This window comes from Hoplias malabaricus, chromosome 13, assembly GCF_029633855.1.
Source record: "Hoplias malabaricus isolate fHopMal1 chromosome 13, fHopMal1.hap1, whole genome shotgun sequence".
Lineage (NCBI taxonomy): Eukaryota > Metazoa > Chordata > Actinopteri > Characiformes > Erythrinidae > Hoplias > Hoplias malabaricus.
The window spans coordinates 25,324,740-25,352,409 of record NC_089812.1 but is presented as its reverse complement, the minus strand read 5'-3'; the positions used below and the strand labels follow the sequence as shown (position 1 = coordinate 25,352,409).

The following is a 27,670-nucleotide window of genomic DNA, read 5'->3' as shown; positions in this document are numbered from 1 at the left end:
AATTCAGAGCTCTGTACTTGTCTTAGGAAGCAGTGGGTTTCATGCCCTGTCGGAGACGCTGAGCAGAAAAAAAAATAAATAAAAAATACAGCACTAACCATGACATCCACTCATCTCTCTCTCTCTTTCTCTCTCTCTCTCTCTCTCTCTCTCTCTCTCTCTCTCTCTCTCTCGCTCTCTCTCTCTCTCTCTCTCTCTCCCTGGAGCAAGGAGCAGAACCAAGCCGAGTGTAAAAAAGCACTTTTTAATATTCTTAAACCCCGGAGGTCTGAGAACATTTCCACCAATTTTCAGTGATGAAAAAGGGGCTGGACTTCATGTACAACTTGAGGCAGACCCTTTATCCACACACACACACACACACACACACACAAAAGCCTGGTGTTCAGATCAAATCTAGCTCCACAGTCCCCAGGGATTCTGCCTTAAAATCCCAAGCCCTGGTTTACAACATGTAATATACTGAGAATGAAGAATTAGAAACCCATCAACAATATATTCATCCTTCATTGCGAGCCCGTAATATGTGGTGGTTATTTAGTGAGGTATCTGTGTCTGTCATTCACTGACAAACTACATATAGAAGAAACACAAACTATACAAAGCTTTATGTTGTCATCTGTTTCATTTTTTATTAACTGAGCTTTCTTTGTACAGGTTTATTCTGAAGTTTTGTTTTCAGGAAATCTATATCACACTAGCAAATTATTTATTCATACGAGAAGCATTTTATATATTGAGTTGAGTATATATATATATATATACATATATAAATATATATATTTACCTAAATGTACAGTACTGATCATATGTAATATAGAGTTGGTATCATTTTAGATTGTGTGATTAGCGGTTTTGTTAATAAGACTTTTATATTAGTTCCTGTGATGGAAATGTGAAAGGAGTTTGAGATTTTTATTTAGTTTTTTGGTTTGTTTTTGTCTTTCTTTGCCAACCCTGCCAACAGAAAACTGAAGCTGTGTGTTTGGACAGTTGTTGAAACTGTTTCGGACCTGACTGTAACCCTGATCTCTGACTTTGGGGTGGTGTTTCACAAAGCAGGATTTCTCAAATAACTTGAGCCCAGAGGTGAGAATGTTTCTCGTCTGCTTTCCAGTTGGGAATTCGAGCTAATCTGGCTAGCTGTGCAGTCCTGGGGGTTTTCAGTAAAGCAGGGTTTGAGAGTTAGCTGGATCTCTTACTTCTCCTTCCCTTGGTTAGGTTGAGTTGGGCTAAAGTTATCTGGTTAATTGAGACACCCTGCTTTGTGGAATACCTTCCTACTTTGTGAAACAGGACCCACTGGTCATTTATGTCCTTTCTGGTGTGGAGTTGAAGTTAAACGTGAAAACTAATGTGAAGTCTCTTGAATTGCATGTGTGCCCTCTGATGGATGGTAGTGGGACTGCAGTGTCCTTCTGATTTAAAATGTCCGCTGATCTGATCTGAGTTTGGGCAAATCATTACATCGTCTCGTTTACTGAAAGGAAGTGAGAAAAATGAGTAGAAGAAAGCAGAAGGTAGCTGAATTAAATAAAATCCTGACGTATAAGACATCTTAAATCCTGTTTATGTCCAGGAATCTTAACACAGACTGTATTTATAAAAAAAAAAAAAAAAAAAAACTGCATTGCTAGAGTGATAATAATAACTATTAATAGTAATAATAATAATAATAATAATAATAATAATAATAACATCAGTACATTTTACAGCTGACATAAATATGACAGTATGATATTGTAAGTTGAACATGCTTTGAATAAAAAATCTTTGCCACTGTAAATATTTAAAGGGCCCTTACAAAAATGTACCAAGGGGTTATGTTATAAATCCTTGGCCTTAGTACAGCTATAAAATCAAACAAAACTCTGGAAGTATCACCATGTGCACACTTCTGAAGAAACCATTCATAGTATAATTTAGAAGTGGCATAGCATATGTCAAATGTGTATAATAATAAAATGGTATTTTCTATAATACCATCATACAACCTGCAATGTACCGTAGTATTTTTCACAGGGATGTAATGGGTTTAGGGCTGTTGTTTGATCTTGTAACAGTAAATATGAACTTGAATAGTCCCTGGATGTCTATAATAAAAGAGATCTACCTAAAAATGCAACAAAATTTTATATAACTCTCTACAGTTGTATATTAATTTAAGGAAAAGTTTATATTTTAGAATTACAACCTTCAATATCATAGCTAAAATGTGACATTCCTCAGAGAAACACACTTTTGGTCTTATTTTATATCAGTTGTAACTGTATAACAGTATAATATGGTAAGCTATATTAAGATGGACTTTTATAAACAAATGAAGTTTGTAGCTGATTGTTTTATTTCAGTAGTACTGGGCATGTGCACTTCTTTAATGCAGACAGGTCTGAAGAGTCAAGGTTCCCTTTAAGGTCCTGCCGTCTCCTATAGCACATTGAGAAACACTGATAACAGCAATGGAAGCACATCTTTAATGACTACAATAGACACGATTTGTGTAGATTTATGTTAGATTTTTTTTCCCTTATTGGAGCCTTTTTCTTGACTGTGTGGATGTTACCGAATCTTGGCATCGAACAAAACAAAGACCTAGACGAATAGTTATGAGTATATGTAAATATGAAGCATCATTCTTAGAGTTATACGAAAAACATGTTATGTCCGGGTTAACAAAAAATAAAGAGTTTTATCTACAACACAATGAAGTTGTAAGGAGTTCTATGGAGTATTTATTTTAAAAAAAAAGACTAGCAATGCATGTGTATTCTAACTGCAGTCGCACGGTGCCATTGTTGATAAAAATATAAAGTCGTCTACATGTGTTATCTAAGAAAATATAATAAAAGAGGCACAAGTGGAGGGCACAGATGTAAATGGTTTACAACCGTAGAGTCAAAGTAGAGTTAAAAAAAAAGAAAACAAAAGACTTTTATACATCAGACATCTTCGTGGCGCAGGCATGTCCGATCTTACTGTACTCTGTGGTGACGTGGTGTTTGACAGGTTTGATTGACAGCTGCTGAGTGTGTCAGAGTGGTCAGAGAGGTGAACTCATCAGTCCACTGTCACCCCAATCCCCCACCCCCCACCACCACTATCTCTAGGATTGTGTGTTATACCAAAACGCACAGTACCATAGATCTCTATATAAAGGAATAAGATAAATGTATAAATATAGATGCCTATACCAGAGTCTAAAAAAAGAGAAAAGAAACAGAAACTAATTTATCAGTGTGGATGCCAATGATAACTCTGTGAGAACCGTGACATTTTCCCCCTGTAAGAGAATCCAGAGAGCTGAACTCTTTTGTACATACTTGCTGTGGTTGTGTGTCTTAATAAACTTCAGCTCTCTTCTACTACCCAGCTTCACAGGCTCTTTATTTATGAGAAGGTCTCTGTGCATGAAAATTCTTATTTTCCCATTTACTTGTTGCATGTTCATTCTCTTAAGGGTTAATGTGGTAAATCCAAAGTCAGTTTCCTGTCAAAACAGCCATTAAAGTTGCACAAGGCAATTGTATTTCATTGGATATTACAACAAATAAACTGTGGAAGGTAAAGAATTTGATTCAAATGCATTAGTTATTTTAGCAATGGCGTTAGTGCAAATGGATTCTGCCCCTGAGAAAACCTGTTTAGAAAAGTGCACTCTGTGCCAGAGTGGCATTTTTTGTTGTTGTGGTTCATCTACTTGGCCACTGGAGGTCACCTTGCCTATATATACATATATATACATTGTATTTAGTGTCATTCTTTCTATTTGTTTAGGTTATCAAAGATATCAGCATTAAATTTCCCACACCTCCTAAGTTTTTTTTTTTTTATAATTCATTTTATATATATATATATATACAGGACTAGACCTTTGCAGTTCTGTATAACCACTGCCTTTAATAAGGACACCTTTTAGATATAAGTTTAAGTGGGGGATATTAAAAAAAAAAAAAAAACAGCTTACATAGCCCTAGTGATATCCTTTTTTTCCCTTGGAGTCAATTTGACCCAACAGCTTAACTTGAAAACAATTAGAATTCAAATTGTGACCCATGTTTATGTGCCAGGTACTTTATGCTGATGACTGAAATACACTAGGCGGCACGGTGGTGCAGCAGGTAGGGCTTGGAGGTTGTGGGTTCGATTCCTGCTCCGGGTGACTGTCTGTGAGGAGTGTGGTGTGTTCTCCCTGTGTCTGCGTGGGTTTCCTCCGGGTGCTCCGGTTTCCTCCCACAGTCCAAAAACACACGTTGGTAGGTGGATTGGTGACTCAATCCATAGGTGTCCATAGGTGTGAGTGAATGTGTGTGTCGCCCTGTGTGGCGCCCCCTCCAGGGTGTATTCCCGTCTTGTGCCCAATGATTCCAGGTAGGCTCTGGACCCACCGCGACCCTGAACTGGATAAGGGTTACAGATAATGAATGAATGAAATACACTTAAATAAAAAAGGTCACGGGATGAAAGATGAAGTAAGTTTTTTTTTTTTTGGGGGGGGGGGGGGGATTATAAAACTGCATATTAAAATAAACTCAGTATCTTCCACAACAATGTAAACAAACCATTTAAATGTTGATATCTCTGGTGTGTTTTATGCAGTTTAAACAGCCTGGGGTCAAACTGACCCCAAAGAATGGACAGTAAATGTGAACAGGAAACTGAACACATATCATCAGCATATAACTGGAGGATTAACTATTGATGTAAGACAGTGTGGTAATCAGCAGGAGGAGGATGGAGCAGATTTGTATTGTGTGTTTAGTAATAGTAATATTGTGGAAGGCATGTAAATAATACATAAATGTTTCAAAACATTTTTTTACATAAATCCAATAATAAGACATTAAGAACTCAATATGCAGTGAACGATATAAACACATTTAAAAAGGCATTTTAAAAGTTGATCCAGGAGCATATCTTATAGCTTCAATGTATATAAATCTAGGGAACTGTATGAGAACAAAAAAAGGTTCTCAGTCAGAAACTGGGTCTTAAATACAGCTGCATATTGTAAAAGTACCCTCACCGTGTCTTTGTTTTCATACAACAGAAATATCTCAATGACATTATCCTTGAATTAAAAAAAACACTTTTCACAAATACTTTGGCTGTGCTTGGTTTGAAGGCACCATTTAACACTGATATTTAAAAAAACCATATGTATACAAACATTTTGTTAAGAAAAGCTTTAGAAAATATACGTGAATTTAAGTGGTAAATATAGTACATAAATTTAGCAAACAGTATAAACGAGAGCTTTTGGTAAATCTAACTCTATATACAGCTGTTCTACACGGCTTAAAGGAACCATAGTTAGAAAGTGTGTACAAGCATGTGTGTGGTTTGTGTTTGTTAGTGTGTAGATTGTGTGTTTGTGTACTCTGTGTAATATGTGCTTTCATTGATCGCTTTAAATGCACCATAGAAGATGTGGGTGTGGGTGTGAAAGTGTGTCTGCACTGGGTGTTTATTACATAAGCAGAATAATAAAATCTGACTAGCGCAGTGTAAATGATATGAATGTGGCGGCAGGGTTATTTTTGCAGGTTCGTGTGTGAATGGAAATGATAAACACTCTGTTAGTTTTCTTGTCGCTGGGCTACTCTTCGTCCATCTGCTCTGCGGTATGGTGAGTTTCTCAAGTCTGAGGAAACAAAACACACACACACACACACACACACAGAACAAATGCAGTTAAACATTTGCATGATATAGTCAGGAAAGCTAAGCTAAGGTCATGAGGATTAGCATTCGTGACTAAGACTGTATTCCATATTTTGCTATGCATACTTTGTCAGCCCTGTTCTCTACTAATTAGAAACCCATCTGTGTCACAGCTGGACGACCAGTTCAAACTGTGCAGCGACAGACGAGGTAGGTGTGTCTAACAGAGTGGACAGTGAGTGGACACAGTGTTTAAAACTCGAGCAGCACTGCTGTGTCTAATCCACTCGTACTCATCCGTGTCAATGCAGCCCAAAGAATGATCCACCACTCAGATCATACCTGTTGTTATTGGTCTTATTCACCGAAAAAGGGTCTGGTAAAGTATGCAGAGCAACAAATGGACCTTATTCTGAAACTGTTGAACTACAAAGTGCTCCTGTTTGGTCAGTGGAGCTGAGAGAATGAACATTGAGTGTAGAAACAAGGAGGTCTGGTTAATGTCTTGGCAGACCCCCCCCCCCTCCCCCCACAAGTAATTTTAAACCATTCTAATTGGTCAGTTTGTAATGAAATTGTAATATAAAATAAAACTAACAATGTCCATCCAAAGCTCTATAAATTTAACAGCATGTGGGGTCAGTACCTGTGATGATCCCCTCGATTGCTCCGTCTGTGACCTGTGGCTTCACCTGCCTCTTCTTCAGCTCCGCGATCAGATCCATCTTCGGCATCATGGGCCCCTGATGCAGGACCAAGTATAAACAGAGGTTATACCAGGACAGAGCGGTAAACTGTTACCTCCACATACACACTGTTCACTATTAAATATAATGAAACCAGAGAGGGGTCTTGGTCCAACGTTCCAAGGCCACCAGACACCACAAAGCATGTTTCCTAAAGAATGTTTAGGAAAACTTCACTGTAGATCAGGAATAGTGGACCTCGATACTGACCTTGACACAGTGATGTTTCTATCCATGACCAGTTTATAATAAATGAATGAAAATAATTCTAACATTCATGGAGTGTGGCAAAAGACAACACACGCAGCTAAAACTGTACGTTCTGCATTAGCTTCTCTCGGCTGTGACCATACAATTGAATGTTGACCCTGCTTGGTCAGTTCCCTCCACAATATACACCAATGTACAACCCAATATTTAAAATATATATACACAGTCTTTTATGATACATGCGCATATACGGTCATATTTCCATACTCAGATTTCCATAAGGGGGCAGTTGTTGCTACTTATAACTGGAAATGCTTAATTTGTTTCAGATGCCCCCCAACCCCATTTCTGCAAATGAACACAGTTCTAGAGTCTTATTTGAAATGTCGGCGACCTGCTTTGACCAAAATACCACAAGGATCAAACCCAACCGCAGCGTTCTCCTCCTGTCTAAACAGCCCTTTTCAGAACTGTGGCTTTCAGCACCTGTTGCTTTAAATAAGAACAAGCCACAGTTCGGTTCAGCGCTAGAGCCCAGGAGTGAGGAGCGAGGGACATTAGGTAAGATTTGGTATTTTTGCTCCTGGGCTCCCCCTACAGTTCCCCTAGAGTGTAATTCGCTTTTACAGCACTGTCCTGAAATCAAAGGGGGTGTGGGGGGTGGGGGCGCTGTTAACCACACATTGTGGAATTTCTGCAGTGCTGAGTCCAAACTATCAAAAACACAGGCTCAGTTCTTCGTACTGTAGGTAAGAAGAGCATCAAAATGATTTTGAAGCTGTATATTTAAGGTAAAAATACGACATGGTGCTCCTTTAAATAAAATCCACACAACTCTCAGACTCTACAGCAATCTGTAAATCTCAGCCGAGAATGATTTAGGAACCTTTCAGAGGAAATTGAAAAGAAGAGCAAGCAAAGAGAGATAATGCACAGAGGAAGAAAGAAAAACGGAGATAAAGGACACAGGAAGAGAGGAGGATATTAGTCTGACCTTCTGTGGTGTGGCGTCTTTCTTTTTGGGAGATGGAGTGGGCTGTTCTTCAGCGGCACTCTCCAGCTTCTTCTTCTTCTCGTTTTCCTGCTCCGCTTGCTGTCAGAGAGACACAAAATGGTTAACAACTCACACATTTATCGGCCTTTCATCAGTGGACACAGGACGCCGCCCACTGGACACTTTTGCCTGGATAGTTTTGGTTGATGGACTAATCTCAGACTAGCAGTGACTCTGAGGACTTTAAAAACTCCAGGAGCACTGCTGTGTCTGATCCACTTGTACCAGCACAACACACACTAACACCACCACATCAGTGTCACTGCCGCACTGAGAAAAAATGATCCAACACCCAAATCATGCCTGCTCTCTGGTGGTCCTGTGAGGGTCCTGACCACTAAAGAACAGGGTGAAAATGGTGCTAATAAAGTATGCACAGCAAGTGCTCCTGTATGCTCAGTGGAGCCGAGAGAATGGACAATGTCTGTAGATACGAGGAATTTATTATAATCTTATGACTGAGGAAGTGTATGTACATATCTGTGAAAATGACTTAAAATTGGTTCTAGGGTACTTTAGTAAAGGCAATGGTTCTCTATAGAACCGTGAACCATTCCAGAACAGTGCAGTTATCACCACAGTATCCTCTCACCTTATAAGCTTTAATGAATCTCATAAACAAAGGGAAGAACATGGAGGGCTGGGTGGTCTTCGGGTTTTCTCCAAAATACTCCACCACTGACATGTACTCCTCCTAGTGGAGAGGAGGAGAACAGGTCAGAATCCGCATAACAATGTTTATAGGAGCGGTCAGTCATTATCTCAAATGATTCTTCGTCACATTTACACTGACACCTAGTGGCTTGTATGTAGCTGAGAATATGCATTTAAACCTAGTTTTAAACATGGTAGCCCCCATAGGGTTGACCATCTCTATGGAGCATAATTCAAAACCATTCATTTCTCCAGCTCTTGTGAATTCAAATTAATCATTAATCACTTTTCATATACTAATTGGTCGATGTGTGTTTCAGTGTCTCTGTGCTCTCTGACCTGTGCCACCTTTCCATCTTTAACCAGAGAGTTCAGCACATCACTGTTGACCTTCACAAACTCTTTCAAAGCCGGGATGTCATCCTGCACCAGAAACTCTTTCTTAGTTCCCTCCATCCCTCGCTCCAATGCTCGCACGTCCTGCAACACGCCGTCCAGAGACACTGAGAGAGAGAGAGAGAGAAAGAGTGAGAGATATAGGTGCCAGGAAAAGTGCAAATGAGAGTGCGAGACAGAGACAGAGAGGGAGATAAACATTTACTGATCACACTATTAAAAATAAAGGCCCAAAACCATGTGGAAACACCTTTTACAAGAGCTACTATTTTTGTCTATTTATGGCTATAGATATGTGCAGCATGTCCCCGTGCTGAAAGCTCTTACCCAGCCCAGCCTTGTCCACGAAGCGCAGCTCAGTGTGGAAGGAGGCAAGTTCTGGGTATTTTTCCTGAACCATGTCCACGATGAAGTTCAGCAGAGTCTGGGAGCGGTCAGTGGACTTGGTGTCCAACAACTAAAGGACACAGGGAGAAACAGAAGGGAATACAATCTTATATTGTGCTCGTATTGTGGGTAGAAGCGCAGGTAAGCTAGGTACAGTCTTCGGAGAGTGTTTAATTACATCACTGAAACCCAGTCTAATGTTTGAGACGGAAAGGTTAGCGTTACCAGGTCAAGGCTCTGCAGACGGAAGCCATAGGCCGCTCCTCTCTTACTGCTGTTCATGTAGTTCCCAAAGGCCAGGATGATCTAAAGGAGAAGAGAGTAATCACATTGTTCATGTGAGCCATGTTGTTTCAGCAGATCGCCCACACCTTATGTGTCACTCATTTAATAGGACCTGATGCTTACTTTATAGTGTCTCATGCACACTGACCCGCAGGGTTAATTTAGCTAATGAAAACTAGTAGAGAACTAAATAAAAATAAAAATTTGACGACAAGATATATGTTGAAATGTTTTGCACTTTTGTCACTGAATAAACAACTTAACAACAACGTGAAAGACTGATACATGACCCGTTAGTCCCAATTTACAAACAAGAAAATAAAAACAGGAAAATCCTCTGCCTGTTCACTGTAGTCGGGGCGACGGGAGCAGCTGGGAGGGATAGTGAAAAGGAGTTGACTCCCAGAGAATTGATTCTTCAAGCATCTGGGAGTTGCTCGTATCAATTGTTGGTCAATGTTTCACTGGGTTAAAACTCTTGGCAGCGCACCTTGAGCTTGATGATGATATTATTTAATAAAGGCAAAATGCTGCCAAATTCCTCCCATAATTTTGGAAGTTAAATATTTTAAATGTAACTTAACTTTTAAGCTATTGTTTATGAATGGCAAAATGTAATTCCTCTTAAACAGCTAAACCTTTAAAAAAAAACTAAAATTTGGCATATTTTTTATTTAATTGACTAAATGAACTAATTAGCTGTCAAAATTAACACTACTTATTAGTATATTTTGTTTAGCCTAATAATGTCTGTTATCAGTTGCTTAGCAATAGTATCTGGTGCCCAATTAATAGTATATAATGCTCAGCAAATATCCCATCAGCCACATACCTCTAGGATCTTCTTCAGTTTGGTGGAGGACTTGATGGACGTGGAGGCTACGATGATGGAGTCCAGTTGCTGAGATGAACATTAACAGACATGATTAATATTAACACATTAAAGTGGCCCCGTAACTTCAATGAGAGTGAACAGAATCACTGCTGACTGACCGGCTGCAGGCGCTTGACTGTGTCAGCGAAGTTGCCCATGAAGGTGAGGGTGCTGATCCTCTGAGCGAGGCGCTTGATTTTGCCGAAGCGCATAAGAAAGCGGTCCTCCTCAGACAGATCCTCCAGGGGGCGTCCTTCCTTCTCATAGTTCTGCAGCAGCTTCAGCTCGTAATCGGATGGAATAAAGCGCTCCAGCAGCTCCAGGAAGTCCAAACTCAGAGCCTGCTGGTCATACCTGAGAGAGAGAGGGAGAGAGATTCACAATGTCACAGATGTTGCATTAAGACCCAGAACTGTGTTCACTTGTGGAAAAGGTGTAGAATTTGTGTCGTATAAAATGAAAAAAAAAAAAAATAATCTGTTGTACTTATAAAAAACAAAGGGTTCCATTGCCCACTTTATAATTTTCCCAGTTAGGTCAAATCTCTGTGGACTTACGTTTCAATGGCGGTGCAGATGTCTGCAGGGCTCATGCCGGCCTTGCGCAGGGTGATGGCCAGGTTCTTGGCCTTGTTGGCCTCCATGAGGGACACTTTAGTCGGGGCTTTCTGAGCTTTCACCTTCAGCTTGGACAGGTCAGTAGGAGGGCCCTGAGCCTTCGTCTTAAACTGTTCCGCAAACAGGTCCATGTTCAGCTCCTGAGGATGGGGAAGAAGGGGTAAAAATGAGACATGGATATTTTACTAGGTGTATTATAAACATTCAAGGTCAGTTCAAAATGAATGGCACATTGTTATACTGCTATTAAAGATAAGACATTACTATTTGTTTAATTACTATAAATAACCAGGTAAGTACTGTGTAATTAAAGTATTATACATGTAGTTATAAGCCTGATGAACTGAGGTGCGGATCATCTCTGTGCCACTAAACAAGCAAAGCTGAGGTGGAAGTATCAGGTGCTGATGTATTTTCACACACACCGCCCACTGAAGCACACCAAATTGAAATGGATATCTCGGCTGAGAGCTTTTTAAAGTTACACTTGCAGGTCTTACATTGAACAGATGCTCATCATTCAGCTCGCTGAACACCGTTCCTTCCACTTGGTTGGGTTTGAGAGCCTGCCAGTTCAGCTGCGGCATGCGGAACTTAGTCTGGATCGGCTTGCGGGATTTAACACCTGCTGCAAAATGCACATGGGTAATACATGCTTTATTATCACTCTTAATCATCACTATTAATGTTGCTAAACATAATTTAAGGAGAGCACATTAAATGCCACATTAATTATGTACTTTTCATGATCTACATTCTTGGAACTGGACGTAAATGTGCAGTGTGAAAGACATAGTGGCATCTAGTGGTGAATTTGCAGACTGCAATCAACTGAATGCCCCTCCCTCACCCCTCCCTTTCCAAACCGCTGCTTCATTTTCTCAAATGACACTGACACCTGGTCACGGATGTATTTGAAGTTCTGTACTAAATTATTTTTAAATATGTTCACACCAATAATAAGGACCCATGTGAAGCATCACAATGATTTTGAAGCTTCAATGTTAAGGTAAAAAAACACCTTGTGCTGATTAAAGTGAAAAATATCAAACATACATATTTCCACAAAACATGTTACATTGTGGGTAGTTACTCTCGACCATTAACTTAAGAACTGTTTATTGTGTGTTTACCTGTGTCACCCCCTGGGGCAGGTGGAGCTCCAGGAGGAGGAGGTGGTCCACTGCCAGGAGGAGGAGGAGGCGGGGGTGGTCCTCCACCTGGGGGCGGAGGAGGAGGGGGAGGAGGAGGAACTCCACATCCAGGGGGAGGAGGAGGAGGAGGAGGAGGAGGTGGGACAGAGACTCCACATGGTTCTGCAGATCCAGGGAGAGGGGGTGGAGGTGGTGGAGGAGGTGGAGCAGGTGCTGAGGATGGGGCGGCAACCGTGATTGATCCAGATTCTGTGTGGAAGGTATTAAGAAGGATGTTTAAGTCAAAAACAGGCCACTAACAAGGGCTGGCTTAAAATACTGTATAGACAAGTGGCAATTTGAGGGGTCCATGCACGTCTGTGCAAGTCCTGGTGTTCTGTTTTAGCACCCCCTAGAGATCAGTTAAAATATTACTGAGATTAATATGGTGAACTTTTAATAAAGGGTAAAATTAAGCTAGCATTTTTAGATTTGGTTGAGGGATTTCTGTAAAGTCTGTTCTGCTTACTTGGATCTGGAAAAACCCTAGAATTTAAGTGAATTCAATGGAATCATTTTAATGTAGGGGAACTTTTTCCAATATGGGGGGGTGTTGTCAGATTTTCTATTGCTTATTATTGTCAAAATATTGAATTAATTTTATTACCTCGCTTAAAATGTAATATTGTGTTTTTGCAATATATCATGTTTCCTTCAATGTCCATCAATTATTAACAACGAATAATACTGGATGATGGAGAGAGAGGGCCATCAATCCACACAGGGGGAGAGGAAAATGTTGCTCTCCTGGACTCTTGGCCAAGGATGATGTCCAATAATATTATTGTTGTTGCTATTATTATTATTAATTGTAGCTGTAATCATTTTAATATGCATTATGAATTGTAAAACTAGCAGTAGCAGCAGTGTTACAGATGCAGTAGTGTTACCTGTATCAGTGATGGCTGCTGGGACAGGTACCGTCTGTACGATAGTGACGGGGATGACCTCGATGTCCAGGAACCCTGAGGCAGTTTTTTCCAGCCTCAGCAGACCTTTCTCCTGCAGCTCTTTCAGCTTCACTTCCAGCCTGGACTCATTCTCTCTCTCATTTTCTCGTTCTTTTCTGGCCTCTGTCTCTCTCTCCACCGGAGAGGTATGACATACCCTCTCTCGCTCTTTCTCTATCTCTCTCTCTATCTCTCGCTCACGCTCCCTCTGCTGCAGAGTACTCACCTGAGAACAAGACTCCTTCAAACTCTCCTGTAAAACACACACACACACACACACACACACACACACAAGGGCTTTGAGACAGAGAGGCATAATGACAAAATGAAGTCAGACAGAGAGTGATAGCGGGAGGAAGAGAGAAACTGAGTGTTATAAGTGAGTGGAAGAGAGGCAAAGAAATTGATAGATGGAGGAAGAGGGACAGAGAGAAAATGAATGTGTGTGAGAGGGAGAAAGAGGCAGATAGATAAATTTGGGGAAAAAAAAGAAAGAAGCAAATTGAAAGAGATTTTTAAAGTGGGCGATGGAGGGAGGAACAGAGAGGCAGATTTTGGGGCAAAGGAGTGATAAAGAAATAAAGAAAGAAAAGAGAAAGAAAATCAGATAAGAAGAAAGAAACATTTAAAAGATTTTTAAAAATTTGTGCATATGCGTGTGTGTATGTGTGTGTGTATGTGTGTGTGTGTGTGTGTGTGTGTGCGTGCGTGTGTGTGTGTATGTGTGTGTGTGTGTGTGAGTGACAGAGAGAGTTACAGTACCTTCAGTAGAGCGATCTCTTTCGTGCTCTGCATCAGCTGCTTCTCCAGTTCAATCACTTTCTCCATCTCTCCATTCTCATAATCCTGTAACCTTACACTCAGCTTCACACACACACACACATGATTTTAAATTCACTGCAAAGTAAAAGAGTAAATAAATAACAGCTGACACAGAGCTACAGTAACTGATAACGGATTAAAGGTGAACTGTATTAGGGTTAGGATTAGTGTAAGTGTTAATGTAATGGCAGGGTTAGACTACTGTACTTATAGAACAAACAAAATTGATCCTTCACATGATCAATGTAAATCTATGTAATGTGTGTGTGTGTGTTTGTGTGTGTGTTGGTATCTAACCCGTGTGTTGATCTCCTGTAAGTCCTCCACGTGTTCCATAATTCCTCCTTTATTCTCTGCGTCCTCCAGCAGAGCGCCCACATCTATCACATTGTCCAGATACGCCTGGATCTGAACCTGCAGCTTCTCACTCTCTGTCAGTTTTAGGCTCTGAAAGGACACACAAACACATACAAAACAAGGTTTCTGTCACAGAAACTATGTACATTTATTTTACATTTATTTGAATTAATTTTGTTTGTTTTAATTTAAACTGCCAGAAAACCTGCCCAAAATGTCTCTCAACCCAGTCAAACCATATCTACATGACATTCTGATAATAGACATTTCCATCCTAATGCACTTTCCACTCTGACTATGAACCAGCACTCACTCAGAAATAGAACTGTGATTCCAACAAAAATGGACCCTTTTCACAGTTTAATTTGAATGTCCATCAAAGGGAAGTGTACATCACTGTGACAGGAATTCTGTGTCCGTAATAAACCAGGACACAATTCTCTCCCACCTGTCTTGACTTCTCTGTGGTGTCCAAAACTTCCTCTGGACAATTGTGCCGCTGACCACTGCAGAAATCACAGCAGCTACGAGACACCGCCCTTTCCTCTACAACTGCAGACTTTTCACTCTCTTATAGCAAATAAACCCCTTTGTTGTTTGCTTTTTTATGTGGGAAAGTAGAATTGGGTCTCATCTGAACAGACTAGGGATGCATTATAATGACAAGTGTAAACACAATCTGGTCAAGGCAGATCCCGATACGGTGTGAACACAAAATGTATGTTAAAGCCATTTGTAAACAGGCCTCAAACGTATCTCAGAATAGGCTTTAGATTAAAGCTGAACACAGTCCTATAAAGGCTAGGCTGAATGTACTCGTGCAGTGAGCACAAAAATAAAACCTGCAGTTTTAAAATATCCCACTGTGGTCTTACCTCTAGATACTGGTCCAGGCCCAGGTGAGTGAACTCGTACTGTAGATGCACCCGAAAGTTCATGTTCTCCACTGAGTGAACCACAATGTTAATGAACTGCATACAGGCCACCTGGGGGGGTGAGAGAGAGAGAGAGAGAGAGAGAGAGAGAGAGAGAGAGAGTATTGACAGTAACTACCAGAATAAGCAGTGATATTTATGAACACTGAAAGTCTGTACCTGGTAATTGCAATCATAATTAAAATACACAACATGTCCAAAAGGGTGAACACTTCTGTTGAAGTGAATTCACTTCATGAATCATTAATGTGTCCCACCTCTAACAGCCATAAGGTGAACTGGACCTAGTCACAAACTCACCATGAAGTCAATGTTGCTGTCGTCACTGCTGAAATACTCCATCAGCTTCTCAAACCTGTTCTTCTCTCCGCTCACCTGAGAGAAGGGGCGGGGCCAGGTTTAAACCAACAGGTCAGAACTACATTTATTATTATTTTTATCTTTAAAGTGCAGTTCACAATTAAATGAACCGGTTTGTGCTCCATAGAGCAGGTCCCCTACATGGGGGCAGCCATGTTCAAAACAGGTTTAGTACAGAAACCTCTGACATATTCAGGCCACTAGGGGTCAGTAAAACAGCTGTTACATAACATGAAGTACAAACATAGCAGAAAATAATCTCTTCTGGGGTGTGTTATACAGAATTTGTGAAGAATCAATGCACAGATTTTGTTCTACTATCTTTGTGGGGACCAAATATGAGCAAGCACTCAATAAATACTGAATCCAAATTATATTCTACATAATAGAGGACCATCATAAGGTATGTAATTCATTCACTCATTATCTGTAACCGCTTATCCAATTCAGGGTCACGGTGTGTCCAGAGCCTACCTGGAATCATTGGGCGCAAGGCAGGAATACACCCTGGAGGGGGCGGCAGTCCTTCACAGGGCAACACAGACACTCACACATTCGGACACTTTTGAGTCACCAATCCACCTGCAACGTGTGTTTTTGGACTGTGGGAGGAAACCAGAGCACCCAGAGGAAACCCACGCGGACACGGGGAGAACACACCAACTCCTCACAGACAGTCACCCAGAGCAGGAATCGAACCCACAACCTCCAGGCCCCTGTAGCTGTGTGACTGCAACACTACCTGCTGCGCCACCGTGCCGCCCAAGGTATGTAATGATAAAGTATAATAATATTAATGTGTATGGTGTAATATATTTGATGAAAATTTAACTGATGAAAATGTCTTGTTTTATTGTCTTTGTGGGGACCTAATTAGTAATTTATTTTTTATTATCCTGAACAGTAAGTATACACTTTTTTCATTTCCACATGAGTAAAGGTTATCACATTAACACAGTCCTGTTTTTCTCTACTGGTGATAATTGTGTTGGCTTTTATACACTTTTATTCATGTTGAAATACTTTATTTTAAAGATCGATTTCAGTGTGTCAGTGTGTTTTAGTGTGACAGGAAAGCATGACACACTTGCGTATAGGATGTTGCACAAACTGAATGGATGCAAGATTACGAAACTCCATAAGAATACTGAGGGGGTGTGCATGTGTGTGTGTGTGTGTGTGTGGGTGGATGGTTGGGTGGGTGAGTGTTCGTGTTAGTGTGTCTTCTTTTCTTACTTCCTTAAAGTTGTCGAAGGCTGAGATAATGATGTCATGTCCACCTCTTACCAGACACACAGCAGCTAACAATTCCAACACTAGAGCTTTTGTCCTGATAGAAAACAGCAGACGCAGTGTTAAATCTGAGGCAGTATTCAAGTGGAACAGCAACAGTCAACAAACAATGTGCAAACGTCTTCGGACATGTGAGATATAAGTATTCGTCAGAGCAGTACACAAAATGTACTTCAAAATGTTGTTTTTCAAGGGTTCTTCAGTAAAAACAATGGTTCTACATAGAACTACAAGAAAACTACTTAAAGAAACATTTACCTACTTAAAGAATTCTTGCTTGATCAAAGGGTTCTGATGGAAAACATATTTTATGGTTCTATATGGCGACAAGGTGGTTCTTCTATTGTTACAAACTTGACATTGTAACAATAGCAGAACCTTTTGTGATGTTGTATAGAACCCATTTTAATAGAACCTATTTCCAGCATTATTCTGCAGAACCCTTTCTTTATGGAACCATATACAGCACATTCTCCATAAATCTGAGGAGCCAGTTCACCATGTAACCAGCCATTTAACAATACAAATCGTTCTGTATAGAACATACGGTTCTAGGTAGGATCATTGTCTTTAGTCAAGACAAACACACAAACAAACACAGATACCTGGGGTTTCTGTTGTTGAGACTGAGAGTGATTTCATTGACACATCGAGGATGATTCATCACCAGGTTAAAGCCGGACTGTCCAACACAAAACACACACACACACACACACACACACACATCTTCACTACTCTGTCCTTTATTATCTCACAATCTGCAGATCTGTACATTTCTGGGTTTATTTCTGGGTTTACTGCTTTACCTGGTAGTTCATGATGGCTCTCAGGCACATGATGCAGACGTGGACGTCGTCTCTCTGACCTGCCAGGCGTGCATTTTTCAGAGACTTTCTGTGGTGGGCCAGATTGCTCAGTCTGAGGGGAGATGAAGAAACTAGTGAAATGGCTCAATTGGTCCAAAGACAAGAGTGTTCCTATTTCACATGAGAATAATCCTATGATATAACTTTTAACAGAATAAACACATCACATTTATACACAAGAAGTTCCTTTCTTCTTTATAAAACTTTGTATACAGAAATTTCGATGGATTTACAAAAAAAAGAAGAAAAAAAGAAAAAGAAAAAAAAACTAGAGGGATGGTTCGATGGTGTGAAGCTCCAAACAAAGTTTGATCATTATTTTTGTTGAATAAATAAATGGCTGAATGACAAAATGAATGAATGAACAAACAAACGAAGGAATGAGTGAGTGAATTAATTAATAAACAAATGTGTGGTGGGTGGCACGGTGGTGCAGCACATAGTGTCGCAGTCACACAGCTCGAGGGTCCTAAAGGTTGTGGGTTTGAGTCCTGCTCTGGGTGACTGTCTGTGAGGAGTTGGTGTGTTCTCCCCGTGGTCGCGTGGGTTTGCTCCGGGTGCTCCGGTTTCATCCCACAGTCCAAAAACACACGTTGGTAAGTGGATTGGTGACTCAAAAGTGTCCTTAAGGTGTGATTGTGTGAGTAAATGTGTGAGTGTGTCGCCCTGTGAGGGACTAGCGCCCCCTCCAGGGTGTGTTCCTGCCTTGCGCCCAGTGATTCCAGGTAGGCTCCAGACCCACCGTGATCCTGAACTAAATAAGCGGTTTCAGACAATGAAAGAATGAATGTGTTGGTCGATTATTTTTGCTGACTGCATGGATGGGTGAGTGGATGCATGGTCTGTCACTCACTGGACAGTCATGAATGAAACAACACTGGACGGATGGATGGATGCAGTGAGAGAGCATAGGACGCATGGGCTGTGTTGTGATGATGAAGTGGTGTTGAATGAATGAGAGTTCACTCACCGAATAGTGAGGGCTCGGGCGGCTCTGGTCATGCCGTGGGTCGGTGAGTTGTTGCTGGGTTTGGTCAGATCTTCTACTGACCGCTCAGACAGTTTGCGGTTATCTGTGACCGAGCCTCCGTTCTCTACTGACTCACTGATCTCAAACCTGCTGGACACAGTGGCCTTCAGAGACATGGACACTATGGCTTTTCCTCATGGCACATACACAGAGAAACACCTCTCCTTTAATTTCACACAAAGATCTTTAAAAAAGTGGGTCTTTAATATGAATAACACGGTTTTCAAACATTCAGTCCAGTACTCTTTTGTCTTTCTAAAAGGAAGAGAAGATACACTCACGGTGCATCACTCTGAGCGTAGGACAGATACTCCACCAGCACGTCCAAACCCTGATTCTCCTCATCCAGGAACTCCTGAGCCCATCTGGAGAAGGAGAGAGAGAGGGAGAGGGAGATGGAGAGCAAGAGAGAGAGAGAGTTTTACACTTGTCCAGACCTTTATAAACGTTTAAACCCAGGAGTGAAATGCAGCTGTACCCGATGTGGTTGGTCCTCAGGGAAATCTCTAGCTCTCTTAGGATCTGAGTGGACTCCTGAATCCTCTTCTTAAACTGTGAGGTGGATATCAGAGACCCATTCAACAACTTTAATAAAGACAACACTGAGCTCTTAATTACCCCCCGGCTGATCACCACCGGACAGTCTCTTTGAACGAGGTCTGACCATACAAACCAGACAAACGAAGGAAAAAAGAAAGAGAGAAGATGAAGGGAACAGATGACGTGGTGTATAGAGGAAGTACACTGACCCTGCGCGTCACTCCTCCTTGGTCTTGGTAGAAGCTCCTGATCTTGTTCAGATACGCAGAGGGAGGATTCTTCACCTGGAAACGCTCCTAATCAAGAGAGAGAGAGATTGATGGATGGATGGATGGATGGACAGATGGATGGACAGATGGATGAATAAAATGATAAATGGAGTGATGGATGGATGGATGGAAGGATGAAAAAATGGGTGGCTGGATGAATGAATGAATAAATGAATGAATGATGTATGTATGTATGTATGGATGAATGAATGATGGATGGATGAATGAATGAACGAATTATGTATGGATGGATGGATGAAAAAGTGGATGGACAAATGAATGAATGAATGAATGAATGAATGATGGATGGATGGATGGATGGATGGATGGGTGGATGGATGGATAAAAAAGCGGATGATGAACGGATGGACAGACGGACAAATGGATGTATGGATTGATGGATGAAAAGATGGATGGACATATGGATGGATGGATGAATGGATAAATGGACAGATAGACGTAGTGAGAGGAACCTGGAGCGATCCGCTGCGCAACCTTTTAACACTAACCTCATCAGAGCACAGAGAGGAAAGAGCAGACGCTTACAGTTTACAGACCTGCGGCTGCTTTGCTTTGAGAAATTTGCAGCCACAACATGTCGGGGAACATCCTGCGGTTGCCATAGAGATGTAAATATTAACACAGGAAGTGCACTGCCACTTGTCAGACGCACTCAGAGCAGTGTGAATTGAGCTTGTATTTGTGCTCTGCATTGGATCTTCTGCTCAATACGGCACTCTTACCACAACACTGTCCTAATCACCCCACCACACTAACACTCTCTCAATAATCAATAACCCACGTGCACAGAGTGTTCACTCAGTAATTAATTAATAAGAAGAATAACTTATTGTAGCCACTTAGTACCTGCTACAGAAATGCTATGAAACTCATGTAAGATTTACATTCATTAAGTATTTTTGATGCATTTTAGATTGAGGGGTGAATGGGTGGATGGGTAGGTTGATGGATGAATAGCTGAAAATGGAAAAATGAATTAAAGTATAATGGATTGTGTGAATATATTGTTATTCATGTCCCAGTGATGAAGTGAAACAGAGCGCTTTGCCTCTATTTCATTTCACATTTGTCGTTCAGAGCAGTTGAACACTCAACTCTGACTCTGACTCCTTCTCACTTCTGTCTAGCGCCTGCTTTTCGGGTGAACTGGCTTTAAACTGAAATGTAGTGTGACCTGCGAAGACAAATGACCTCAGAATGCAAATCCTTTATGAATGATTTATTTGAGGCTGGTCTGCTCCCCCCTCAAATAGCAGCAGTGGAATTCCCTGAGCTCATTTGACTAACCTGTCTGATCACGGTTTGACATTCCCCTATCGCAAAACTGTTTGAGGTGTAAGAGAAATGAAGAGGTGGCTTCCAGAAATGTCTGGGGATCAAAGACATCCAAGTTTCTTCTAAGTTCTCCCCTCTGTTCACTGCTGAAAGCCCACGTTTTTACTGCAGTTTTGAAAGCAAACAAATCTTGGGAGTTTTCTGTGTTTATAAGTTAAAGTTATACTGTAAATAACTGGTGTATTATATTTTTTGGTCTTTGCCAAATATTCACTCAATCCTTCCTTGTCTCCAGATCTATTCCTGTTAGCCATTAGCTGTTAGCTGTTAGTAAAACACAATGGCTCCACACTGAGAGGATGAGGACAAGCTTGTGCTTTAACCCAAGCCAGGCATGGTCAACCAGCAGCATCTTTGTGCTCTAAATATCTCCATGTGTCAAAGGAGAATGATGACTGCCCAGGTCTATCACATCAGCTAACATACGGCCACACTGGCTGCCACCATGCCATGTGATGAGTTAAGGGATCACACCCATTGAGAGATTGAAGCCTTTTGTGTTCTTGTAAAACTCCTAGGCTTATGTGCCTGGAACCCATGATATTATGCTAATAGGACCAACAGACCATTCAGGCTTAGTTTACTGTAGAAGATACAGTACATCCCTGTACAAAGTATCCATCCCAGAAAACCCAGAATCACATAAAGTAACATACGGTACTTTGACAGGAAACAAAGTTCTGCTCAGGCCTGTCACAATAGCCTTTTGTATATGTTCATATATATATATAGATATATATATATGCATAAACTGCATTATTGTCATGTTAAGACCAATTTATGCGACTGATATAATGGAAATATAATAGTATAATAATGCAGTTACACTTAAGAGCAACGAATGTTTAAGAATATTCACAGATTAAAAGTAAAATATAGGAAATCTTTAAATATCCTAAATAAATAAAACATAAATGAAATTAAAACCTCTGTTTGAAAACAAATTGATATAACAGCCCAGAATAGAGAGACCAGAGAAATCCAGGGTACGGAACAGAGGACGTGGCTAAAAATATTAGTCAAGTTCATTCTTATGTAAACAAACAATCCAGTAAAAAAACAAAGGCTGTATGTATGAAGTCAAAATGACTGAGGAAATGATTGAGGAAATGTTCATATATTGTTCAATAAGCCGATTATGTAATGACTGTGACAGGCCTAGTTCTGCTAATATTTGCAGTCAGTAAATCCACCTGATCTTACCTGATCACAGACCAGTTCCCATTTCTTCTCATTGTCATATTGGCTCAGGAGCATCATCTTATCTGGAGGCAGGTTCATGGAGCTCTGGAGAAAGTGAAGGGAAGAAAAACACAGAGGCCTCAGAAATCCAGATAAAGTGTGAAAGTTTCAGACAACAGTGGTGAAATAAAAAAAAATGGTTACTACACCAACATAGAGTCAGTGGTTGAAGACTGATTACAAGATGAACAGTTAAACCAAAAGAACCAGTGTGGATGGGGAGAACCTTCTAAAACAGGTAAATATTTTACAGTAATGAGAACAAGAGAGAAACCTCTAGAACACCGTGAATGTTACAGAATAGAAAACTGGATGAGAAGGATAGTCTTAAAATATTTTGAATGGGGGGGGGAGTCTAGAACATTGTGAATAGGGAAACAAGTCTAGAATATTGTGAATGGAGGAACTATCTAGAACATCATCAGTAACTCACAATATTCTGTAGCACTGTGAATGTGAGAACATTCTACAATGTTTAAAACTTCTAAAACAGAATAATTTGACTTTGAAGAATAGTCTAGAGTAATGTTAAGTGGAAGATACCCTAGAACATTTTAAAGGCTATAGAACATTCTGGAACATAGCAAGTGGGGAAGAACAGGTTAGAATATTTTGAAGGTTGAAAATACTTTAGAATATGGTGAAAATTGAAGAATAGCCTACAATATGTGAATTAGAAAGTGTAATCTAGAACACTCTGAAGGCTGAAAATAATCTGGAACACTGTGAATTAAGGAAGAATAATGTAGAACATTGTGTATAGGAAAGAATAGGTTAGAACATGACCATTCTAGAAAAATATATATAGCTCAAATATTCCATAGCATTGTGGGAGAACATTCTACAATACTTTCAACCAGATGTGTATTCTAGAACATTTGGAATTTGGGAGAACAATAGTCTAGAACATGAAAGTAAAATAAATTCTAGAACCGTGTGAAAGACCAGAACATTATGGAAACTCCACACACAGATACACCACCAGCTGGAGGTATGTATTTGTGGGTTGTGTGGAGGTGTCTGTGGGATTGTGGCCAGTATCTAGAATGTCTCAGACATACACACTTTTCTGAAATATTTTCTAAAAAAAAGCTAGAACCACGTGTCTTAAAAGGCCTGCGTTATGTCCATGTTAGTGAAAGTTGGAGGTCTGATGTCAGGGAGTTAGTTCTTCTTTGTCGTTAACCACAAATCTGTAAATTCATCATCGATTGCATCAGCCACACTCAACGAGGCCTCACTCTAAGAGGTGGATTCAGACAATGTTGTATACAGGTTGTATATATCGTCTCCATGGCAACACATTTGACATATGACATCATTGACATCCTATTCCAAGGCACTACTGCATACATTAGCAAAACACAGTTGTGAAATGAGTTTTTAAAAAATCATACAGTTTTCCAATTCTCCTGTGTCTACAGTAATAATAATAATAATAATAATAATAATAATAATTCCAAAAAACCAATTTTTTTCTGTTTTTCTTTTTTTTTCGTCCCCCTTGCAATGGAATAACGTAACTAACGTTTCTATATATATATAGATCTGTCACACTCTGCTGCCCTGGTCAGGTGTTTTGCTTAACACCATATTTCTATAGATTTCTATTCTAGGCACTTCCTGTCAGATCTTTGTTATTTAATAGTCATAAAAAATACTTTATATCACATCAGACGAAAACCTTGCATCTTCAAAATAGTCTTGTTCACTTTTCAGAACAAAACTAAATAAAATGTCCATTTGTAATAAAAGTTAATGTAAAAATGTTTTATTAAGCCATTTTGGACCACACCTGTTAGTTTGTACTTCATGAAAATGTCACAGGATGTAAAGACCAGCTGGTGTTTTCAGATGAGGCAAAACACATGAGAGAGAAAAAACATTTTAAAAAAGAGGAGATAAGAGGTTTTGTTCTGACAGTGAAGATATGTAAAACCTAAAGCACCTGACCAGAGCAGCAGAGTGTAACGGTCCTCTGCTCCTGAGAGTGGTGTTGTGTGTAATGTGACAGTAAAAAGGGTGTTACTCTAAGGGGCATGCAGCATTTTACTCTCTGGGTGTTACCTCCTGAATTAGTGTGTGGTTTCCGTTCGGGCGTTCTCTGCTTTTTGAGGCTCTAGGTGAAGATGCTTTAGGACGCTGGGGTGGGGAGGCGCCGGCACACTGGGGCAAAAACCTATTGTGGTTTACTCAGAAATGTTTCTACTCAGCAGCATATTTACAGTATTGTCATGTTAGTAATGTAGAGAGTGCATGCTTTTGAAAGCACCCTTCATCTATTTCATTTCCAGTTAAAATGAGCATTAAGTGCAAGATTTCAGAAGACATTCTGACGGAGATGAGATATAAAACAGTCACATCGCGAAAGAAAGAAAGAGTCAGAACAGAAAACAGAACCCGTAAGGACCTTGCAAGAGCTGGCAACACGCTAAAACTGTCCCATCTGATAAACAGCAGTCTCTTATCTTTGAGGGAGAGGAGAAGTCAAGCTGCACATTCAGCTTCACATTTGAACACATTCACAGCCATGTCCCCTGCCACTGGGAGAAGAACAACTCAATACTATGGGTCTGAAAGGATGTGGAGCTGTCTGTAAGCTGTAACTAAGAAAACTAAGATAGACACAAAAGACACGCATCTGCATATCAAACAAAGAAGCTGCTGCTGTTCCTAAAACAATGGACTGTCACTATCACTTGGAATGTGAGGCGGCAGAAAATGCAGCCAAAGTCAAAGATATCTACGTCTGAGAATTATCCCCTGCAGTTTTCTTTGACAAATTGTCCCTGTCGCTTTTTGTCGATTGTAAGTTTACTACAATCTGTCCTTCACATTGTGTGAAAATTCCATGATGGATGGACTAATAGAAGTGCTCTAAAATGACTTGGATTAGAATCTTTAAACCTTGACTTTCAATGAATGTTAATGAGGTTTTTTCCTTCTCCTGTAAAGTTACTGTATCACAGATACATATTGTGCTTTGTAAAACGACAAACCTGAGGTCCCCTTTCTGGACTAAAGTGTTGTGAGGGTTTTACAGTGATCACATGAGAGTGATGACTGTTTACATCTTGAGTTTTCCTCCACTGCAGACTTTTTTCATTTTTCCTACAACACGTCTTGTTCTAGATAATTTGAGTCATGTCTCACTGGGCATGAGTTATTCACTACTCTGTCCATTCTTTGGAAACAAACATGCTATGCAACTTTACTTTTTTCACATGGTTGGTTTTAATGGCATTTTTTCACACCTAGCCCTGGTCTACACCTCTAAAACACACACACACACACACACTTGAAACCTCTTCAAGCCTGCTGTGCCTGTGGGGACCGAGTGCTAATAAAGGAGAAGAAAGAGGAAGTGAGGTCAGAGTCACACAGTCACATTTGGACTACAAATTAGCACAAGTTGTACACACTAATGTCACGCTAAAGCACAGGGTTCAGTCAATTTAATACAAGTTTATCAACGACCTCCTAGACCATTAGGCACCTTCCATACAGTCCTAATCCAGTGTGTTCCAGCTCAAACCCACAAAACCAAATCTAGAATCTCTAGAAGGCTAGCTCTGAACTCTAGAGGAACTTATAACACTTCTATGTCTTTACTAAACAGTCAACTTTCAATTTCCTCTTAAACAGGGTGAGAGGCAGGAGAGAACGTCAAATTCTTAATGAAGAGAAAAGACAAATCTCTTCCTCAAGCAGAAATATTATTTTTAACAAAAGCTCATTTATTAAAAATTTTATTAAGAATTTATGACGCTTATACACTTATTTAGTTAGTTATTTGTGAATGGTTGCACTATTAATGTTTATATGACTGTTGATGTACCACCATTTTAAATTGTAACATTACTGGTCCACACCTGTATTTTGAAAGTACATATGAACAGCTATATATTTGAAACAGATCTGTTTTGGTTTAGTGTTAGCCTGTGTAACAGTGCATAGCTTAAAAAGATAAGTACATTGCAATATGTACAACTGTATATTTGTACTCGTATTCTTTCACATCTGTCCAATTGTGTATTAGTTTGTTACTTTTTTGACTCATTTTAGCAGTAATTTTGGAACTTTATACTTATTTATATATATTTATATGTGTATATAATATTTACCACATTTATGAATTCTTTTTCATAAAGAATGTTTATTTTTCTCTATTTTATTTCAGAGAGTGAACTGTAATTCAATAATTGAAGTGCAGTCACTTTAGCTGTACTCTGCCCCTTTTTAATCTTGCACTAGAATGTATTTGTTCTTATTTATTTGTTCTCCTACTTGTTGGGTGTGAGTAGGATGCTTTATTATTCTAGGATTAAGATTATAAGCATTCATATCCATCTGCACATCTTAATCTTCACATTTCCTAACACTCACCAGAACCGTGCTGAAGCGCTCTTCTAGCTCATCCTCAGGGGGCATGGGTAGTTTTGGGGGTGCAGTTTTCCTCTTAGGAGTGCTGGGAGTGGGATTGGCTCCGCCCACTGAGCCCCGGCCTTCTGAGCCCTCGGGCTCCGGACCTCCTGGCACGTTTCCCATCACCACTTTCCGGAGGAATTCCAGGATACCAACCTCCAATCTACTACGATATCCCACAACAAACGGCTATTGACCAATCCTGGTCAGCCGACTACTGCAGTCCACAGCTGATAAACCCAAAGATCCACAACGCTCTGCAGTCGGTCAAGTCCAGGACGAGGGTCAGAGCATCTCTTCTACTGCATTCTGACTTGAGAAATCACAGACATATTTGTTAATGCAGCAAAAGCACTAATGAAAAAGAAAAACACCAACATGTAGCAATCTAAAAGCATTGTCAAATGGCTTTAAAACGCTGACAATTTAAAGTAAAAGAAGCAAGAGCCGTCTTGTATTGAGCAACCTCCTCCTCGTTTCAAAATGGAGGGAAAAACACTCAGACGCAAAAGAAAAAAAAAACCTGCGCTTGGCAAAAAGGGAACCAGAAATGCTACTTACAATGCTAACATTCAACTTTAAAAACAATAGCAGTCTCTCAGGCAGAGGGAATCCAACTGTGAATGGCCTCCAGCTCTGAACTAAAGCTCAGTGTTGACCGTGTCCAGTGTTAGACACCTCTTTGCTCATCTTCTTCCTCCTCTGGACTGATAGAGACACACACTGAAGCATCCTTCATCAGGTATCAGCATCCACTCTCTGGTCAGCGTCTCTGGACACTCCTTCTTGGACAAAAGGCCGGGAGATAAAGACACCTGTCTGAGCGCGTTTGTGCGTGTGTGTGTTTTGTTGTTTGAAGAACCGTTTAAAAGTGACACAAGGGAGGGTAAAAGAGCTAGAGGAGGAAACCACAGAGAAAAGCAGAAGCTTCCACCAACACTTCCTGAAAACCAAGCAAAGAGAAACTGAGAGGTAGACAGACAGAGAGAGAGAAAGAAAAAGTGTGAGAGACTGTATTTCGTGCTCAGAGACTGTTATCAAGCTGAAAGATGAAGGGATTTTGCTGTTTTGTCATGAATCAGGGTCTTTGGCCTTGTGAAGCTCATAAAATCATCTTGATCACAACAGAAGCCCTGACCCACACCCTT

At 40.3% G+C, this 27,670-nt stretch overlaps 1 protein-coding gene across 2 annotated transcripts; it reads right to left on the bottom strand.

The window, feature by feature from the left end:
* Positions 1 to 4,539: 4,539 nt before the first annotated feature.
* Positions 4,540 to 27,373, bottom strand: fmnl1a (formin-like 1a). 2 transcript variants are annotated; one of them, XM_066642460.1, is made up of 27 exons: positions 27,084 to 27,373; positions 26,484 to 26,835; positions 22,059 to 22,142; positions 19,440 to 19,526; positions 19,169 to 19,242; positions 18,972 to 19,055; positions 18,631 to 18,777; positions 17,601 to 17,712; positions 17,400 to 17,476; positions 16,738 to 16,831; positions 15,442 to 15,516; positions 15,082 to 15,192; positions 14,147 to 14,296; positions 13,790 to 13,891; positions 12,968 to 13,280; positions 12,018 to 12,287; positions 11,385 to 11,512; positions 10,825 to 11,024; positions 10,387 to 10,621; positions 10,226 to 10,294; positions 9,334 to 9,414; positions 9,049 to 9,178; positions 8,665 to 8,828; positions 8,264 to 8,365; positions 7,612 to 7,710; positions 6,308 to 6,404; positions 4,540 to 5,641 (listed from the first exon to the last, which is right to left on the bottom strand). In XM_066642460.1, the coding sequence occupies exons 2-27, from the start codon at positions 26,643 to 26,645 to the stop codon at positions 5,577 to 5,579; spliced, it is 3,312 nt and encodes a 1,103-aa protein (XP_066498557.1). In that variant the 5' UTR covers positions 26,646 to 26,835; positions 27,084 to 27,373; the 3' UTR covers positions 4,540 to 5,576. The 2 variants fall into 2 exon arrangements, with proteins under 2 accessions (XP_066498557.1, XP_066498558.1); XM_066642461.1 differs by having other exon boundaries at positions 26,484 to 26,831.
* Between the last annotated feature and the right edge of the window lie 297 nt (positions 27,374 to 27,670).

Bases quoted from the DNA above. Each gene is read 5' to 3' on its own strand.
- fmnl1a (XM_066642460.1), bottom strand. From the start codon at position 26,645: ATGGGAAACGTGCCAGGAGGTCCGGAGCCCGAGGGCTCAGAAGGCCGG. The intron at 17,477-17,600 runs GTAAAGCAGTAA...TGTGTTGGACAG, and splicing joins GAGCCATCATGAACTACCAG to TCCGGCTTTAACCTGGTGAT. The intron at 12,288-12,967 runs GTAACACTACTG...CCTTCCACACAG, and splicing joins AGCAGCCATCACTGATACAG to AATCTGGATCAATCACGGTT.